This window comes from Azolla caroliniana, unplaced genomic scaffold (genome assembly GCF_043228905.1).
Source record: "Azolla caroliniana isolate FFs.n. ecotype wild unplaced genomic scaffold, voAzoCaro1.0.p SCAF_1, whole genome shotgun sequence".
NCBI lineage: Eukaryota > Viridiplantae > Streptophyta > Polypodiopsida > Salviniales > Salviniaceae > Azolla > Azolla caroliniana.
The window spans coordinates 20,939,194-20,945,492 of record NW_028230436.1 but is presented as its reverse complement, the minus strand read 5'-3'; the positions used below and the strand labels follow the sequence as shown (position 1 = coordinate 20,945,492).

Sequence of the window (6,299 nt, the reverse complement as noted above, 5' to 3'; positions counted from 1 at the left end):
TGTACAATTGCCATAATACACCCAAACCGTTTCTTGATACTACGTTTCACATTTCTAGAGTCTATTGGTAAGTACAAATACTTTTGATTTTTTGTCTTTCAAGAGATGACAAAGGACAAACACATTCATGGTGCCAGCGTAAGCACTGCCCCAAGAGATAGACACTTACTACGATACCATTACTTTTGTTATACTGTTTAGTTTTTTACATAAAGATGTGACATCAGTCTTTGTGGAATAATCCGTTTCTCTTCAACGATGCATGAAACCCACAAGAAGAAGAAGAAATATGTTTGGCCTACTGATGATACACATGTAGAAATGAATGAAAAGCATGAGATCAATAAATGAATGTTTCCGATTTGTTGCATTATTGAAGGATTGTGCAAAGAAGAAGGATCTTTGCAACGGTATTAAGCTACATGAGGAGGTTCTGGAAAGGGGTTTAACTGAAAATAGTTCTTATGTCTCCAGCGCTTTAATCGCTATGTATATGAAATGTGGGGATGTTGGAAAAGCGCAGAAAGCGTTTGACGATCTTTCAGTACAAGATACAGTGTCTTGGAATGCATTGATTTCAGGATATCAACAACAAAACTATGGATATGAAGCATTGTGTTGTTTTGGTCGGATGAGAAATCAGTGCATTCTGCCGAACATGATCACTTTTCTATGTGTCTTGAAAGTGTGCGGACAAGTGAAAGCGATAGAAAAAGGCAAAGGAATTCATATTGAGGTTGTGAGAAGGAGGAGTTTGCTAGAACTTGAGAAGAATGTGACACTCGAAAATGCTTTAGTAGATATGTATGCCAAATGTGGTATACTTGAAAAGGCACAACAAGCTCTTGAAGAGATCCCCGTAAGGGATGTGGTCTCTTGGAATGTGATGATTTCTGGATATGTACAACATGAGAATTTTCATGAAGCATTGACTTGTTTTCAACTTATGCAAACCGAGGGCCTCTTTCCGGATTCGATCACGTTCATTTGCATCTTGAAATGTTGTAGTAACTTGGGTTCTATTGATATTGGTGAACAAATTCACCGTGGCATTTGTACAATAGGGTTGTTAGAAAAAGACAATATTGTCCTCGGCACTGCTGTTGTGGATATGTATGCTAAATGTGGTATGATTGCAAAAGCACAAGAGTTGCTCGAAGAGCTTCCTATTCGAGACATAGTTGCTTGGAATGCACTAATCGGAGGGCATATTCATCATGGACAAGGCCGTGAAGCGCTAACCTCATTTGAGCATATGAAATGCGAGGGCTTCTCTCCCAACATAGTCACCTTCATTTTCATCCTGAAAGCTTGTGGCATCGTAAGAGCCATTGACAAAGGCAAAGAAATCCATGTAAAGGTTGATAGTATAGGTTTATTGTCAAAGGATGTTGCGCTTGGCAATGCCTTGATTGATATGTATGTTAAATGTGGTATTTTGTCAAAGGCAAAAGAAGTGCTTGAAAAGCTTCCACATCGGAACATAGTGTCTTGGAATGCACTAATTGCAGGGTTTGCCCAAGAGGAAGAGCAATGCCATAAAGCTTTCCAGTGTTTTGAGCAAATGCAAAATGATGGATTCTCTCCGGATTCTATTTCATTGATTGGCATTCTCAAGGCTTGTGCAATAGGAAATGAGTTAGAAGTAGGTATAAAGATTCATGATGAGATTGTAAGCAGGGGCTTGCTTGGACAAGATAATCTTCTTGGAAATTCATTGGTCCATATGTATGCAAAATGTGGTTGGCTTGTAAGAGCACAAGAAGTGCTTGAAGAGCTTCCTATTCAAGATGTAGTTTCTTGGAATGCGTTGATTTCAGGATATGTACAGTATGGCCATGAACATGAAGCATTAAAGAGTTTACAACAAATGCAAAGTGAGGGATTGTGCCCAGATGGAGTCACCTTCATTTGTGTCTTGAAGGCATGTGGTAATGTAGGAGCATTAGAAAATGGTAAACAAATACATGCAGATATTGCTGGTATGAGATGGCTTGAGAAGGATATCGTTCTAGGAACCACTTTGTTAGATATGTATATGAAATGTGGAATGCCTGCAAAAGCATACCAAGTGTTCAAAGAAGAGCTTTGTGCTCGAAATACAGCCACTTGGTCTGCACTGATTGCAGAATATGCCCAACAAGGCCATGGCCATCAAGCATTGAAATGTTTTGAAGTGATGCAAACTGAGAACATTTCCCCGGATGTGGTCACATTCATATCAATTCTGAAGGCATGTTCCTGTGCAAGAGCAATGTACGAAGGTCAACAAACACATAGTAATATTATGAGTAGATGTTTATTGGAGAACTTTGTTGTGTTTGGAGTTCCTTTGATAGGTATGTATGCTAAATATAGTTTGCTTGTGTCTAAAGAATCTCCTGTGCAAATCATGGCCTCTTGGTTTTTGTTAATCAGAGTTCATGAACTATTCAATTGTTTCAAAAGAAAACATGTCCACAACAAGAATTGTGAGAAATTGATGAAGCCCCATAAGGTCACTGTACTACAGGATGACATTATGGGGGGAGGATTACTAGAAAAGGTCCCCTATATAAATATGCACATTGACTGCAGATTGCTTGCAAAAGGAATACAATTGCATGATCAATGTCTGGCTCAGAATGTAGTTTCTTGGAATGCATTAATTGCACAATATGCCCAACAAGGCCAATTCTATGAAACCTTGAATTGTTTCGAACAAATGCAAAGTGAGGGCCTTTTTCCAAATGTTGTAACTTTCATTATTGCATTGAAGGCATGTGGCAAAACTGGAATGGTTTACAAGGGACAAAAAATCCATGAAGAGATTGTGAAGAAGGGGTTGCTGGAGAAAAATGTTGTGCTTGGTAATACGCTGGTTTATATGTATGTGGGATGTGGTTTGCTTTCAGAAGCACAAAGGTTGCTTGAAGGACTTCCTGTTCGAGATGCAATCTCTTGGTCCACGCTGATTTCAGGTTACACCCAATATGGGTTATGCATTGAAGCATTGAACTGTTTTGAACAGATGGAATATGAAGGCTTCTCTCCCAATGTGGTCACATTTATTAGTGTTTTGAAGGCTTGCGGTAGTATAGGAGCTGTGGACAAGGGAAAGCAAATCCACGAAAAGCTTGTCAGAAAGGGCTTGATAGAAAAGGATACCATGCTTGGCACTGCCTTGGTGGATATGTATGCCAAATGTGCTGTTCTTGTAAAAGCACACAATGTGCTCGAAGAGCTTCCTATTCGAGATATAGTCTCATGGAATGCACTAATTACTGGGTATTCCCAACAAGGGCAAGGACATGAAATATTAAAATGTTATAACCGGATGCAATGTGAGGGCCTCTCTCCCGATGAGGTCACGTCCATTTGTGTCTTGAAGGCATGTGGTAATACATCATCGATTGACAAGGGCATACAGATACATAGCAAGATTGTGAGTAGGACCCTGGCTGATAGAGGACATATTGTGCTTGGCACTACACTGGTGGATATGTATGCCAAATGTGGTATGCTCACAAAAGCACAACAAGTGCTCGAAGAGCTGCCCACAAGAAACACAGTCTCATGGAATGTGATGATAGCAGGGTATGCCCGACAAGGACAAGGCTATAAAGCTCTGAATTGTTTTCAGCAAATGCAAAGTGAAGGCCTTTCTCCAGACAATGTATCATTTCTCTCTCTGCTCACTGCATGTAGTCGTTCAGGGCTATTGAGTGAGGCTCAAATAGTATTTCAAAATATGAGCAATGAGTATGGCATCACTCCATCCTTAGAGCATCAAACTTGCCTTGTGGATATTTTTGGATGTGGTGGGCACTTTGAGAAAGCAATGTCAGTGATTAAAGTGATGCCGTCCTCAAATTATCCTGCCATCTGGCGTTCAGTGCTGGGTGCTTGTAAGAGGTGGGGAAATGTTGAGATTGGGAGATTGGCTTTTCATCATGCATCACAACTAGATACATGGTGCGCAACATCATATGTGCTCATGGCTAACATCTTTGCATGTGCTAACATGGAAGAGGATACGAAAAGATTTATTATGACATCCCTAAATGTGTACCAAGAAGTCTTGGATGATAAATATAACAATGTCTTATGTGAACATGGGGAAGAGTTGCTATTTCATAATAATTACATTCAACATGTTGGAGATTTGAGCTTTGCAATGTAATGACATGAATGTGAAAAATTGTTGTTATATGTGTCATGGTTAGAAATTTAGCTATAGAGGATACCGTTAGGCTTCTCTTTTATCAATGTGACAAAAAAAAATGGCAAATATTGTTTTGTAGACGGTGCTATCTGCTGCACAAAATCATCCTATCTTTCAAAATTTGTTTCTCGTTACATAACTATGTGTTCGCCAGCAATGACAACAAACAAGAAAATGAGGGATCACCCTCATTGGGAGAGAGTTGAAGGGGAAGCTAATGTTAATCATCATGGCTTTGTGAATCATCAACATTTTCTTCATGGGCAATGTGATGTAAGGTTGAGCAACCTCATTGCATCAAAGTATATAGATGGGGTTAGGTACCCCCATTTTCACTTGCGTTTCAATTCTCTCATGTTCAACCTTGCCTACTTCTTAGCGTTGTGTTCCTCTAGCAGCTATACAAGTAGCTATGGGCCCGGTTTGGTTCGGTTTCTTTGTCCTTAAACCAAACCGAGCCAAACAAAACCAAACAAAAGTGTTTCTGAACTCCCAAGCCACTTAAACCAAACCAATTAAGAGAAGGTAAACCAAAAACCATTCAAACCAAATAGTTTAGGGAAAAGTTGAGACCAAACCGAACCATTAATCACAAATTTGAACCTAACCATTTACAAAATTAAATAACTAAAAATACATTAAATTGAATAAATAAAAATATATTAAACTTAAAAATTACTAAACTAAATAAGCATTTAAGTTTAATTAATTAAATCAATAAAAAACCATAACTAAACCATTAAATTAATAAACAATCAAAGAGATAAGAAAAGTTAACCAAAATTAATAAACCATTAAACCGAACCACTTAAACCTATACACCGATAAACACGAGTTTTGGAATGAAACCGAACTAAAACCAAACCATTTAATAATAATTGAATCAAACTAAACCGTTTATTTATATTGGAATAGATAAACTGTTAAACCATGGTTCCGTTTGAGCCAATATCACGACGTTACGCACGTGTGAGTGAAATCTGAGTAGGAGCCATTGGGGAGAACCGGAGAGGATGGTTGAATCGAAGGCTTGTCAAAGTCGAAAGCACCTAGGCGTCGAAAGGTCTCTAGACTCGAAAACTCGTCAGTGTTAAAGGCCCTTCAAAGTTCAGACTCAACAACTGGTCATAGTCAAATGCTCTCTAGAGTTGAAGGGAAGGCAGAGTTGAAGAGAAGGCAAAGTTAGAGTTGAAGGTAAGGTAGAGTCAATGGTAAGGCAGAATCGAAGATAAGGGAGAGTCAAAGATAAGGCAACAATTTGAACAGCAATTAACGCATGGGTTTAAAAATGAAACACTTGATTATCCCAAAAAACGTGAGATTACCAATGGATTTTACAATATTAAATCCAGATTGGCCACTTTGTAGGGTGAAAACGCTAGATTAAGGAAAAAATTTCCTTTATAAGATAGGGTTTACAAGATTTTGGAGTAAATGATTACAACAGTAATAGTTTTCAGAATTAAAAAATAGGAACTAAGAACCCTAAATTTCATGAAGAAGAAAAAAATGAAACCCGAAAATCTCAGGTACGTTGAGGAGAAGAAGAAGAAAATATTAAATGGAGAAGGTAAGTTCACGTGTAGAATTTAAGGGGAATATCCTTGAGTTTCAGTGCAACATCCCAACAATCAACGGCCACACCGTCTCTTGTTGATGTTGGTTTTGCACACCCTTGTGATTCACAAACCTAGCTCTTTCGCTTTTGAATTCGGTAGTGATTCCACGTCTCTCACTTCTCCAACCCCCCTCAACAAGTGCTTTTTTATTTTAGCATACATCCCCGTTTTTAAAATTTTCACTTATATGCACTACTTTCCCTTTTTGGGTGCCTGAAGCTAGCAAAAAGCTTTGACAAGCTCTTAACAATTGAACTAACACTTTTTTATTATTTTTAAATGCGACTCGTTATTTTTCCTTCATACTACACCATTGACCTATCATTCAATCTTCTTGATATTCTTACTTGAGCTTATTTCCTTTGATGCATTTCCCGCATCATGAGATTGAAACCAAGCCCATAGTTATATACAAATGTTACACTTATTATCCTAGCATAATGTTGAATAAGTTATATGATGTTGAGTGGGGCCGA

The 6,299-nt window shown here is 38.3% G+C and overlaps 1 protein-coding gene across 1 annotated transcript; it reads left to right on the top strand.

The window, feature by feature from the left end:
* Positions 1-334: 334 nt before the first annotated feature.
* On the top strand, positions 335-4,162 carry LOC147869143 (pentatricopeptide repeat-containing protein At3g09040, mitochondrial-like). The gene has a single exon (XM_087319974.1). It carries the CDS (start codon positions 335-337, stop codon positions 4,160-4,162), a length of 3,828 nt encoding a protein of 1,275 aa, XP_087176100.1.
* Positions 4,163-6,299: the final 2,137 nt, after the last annotated feature.

Bases quoted from the DNA above. Each gene is read 5' to 3' on its own strand.
- LOC147869143 (XM_087319974.1), top strand. From the start codon at position 335: ATGAGATCAATAAATGAATGTTTCCGATTTGTTGCATTATTGAAGGAT.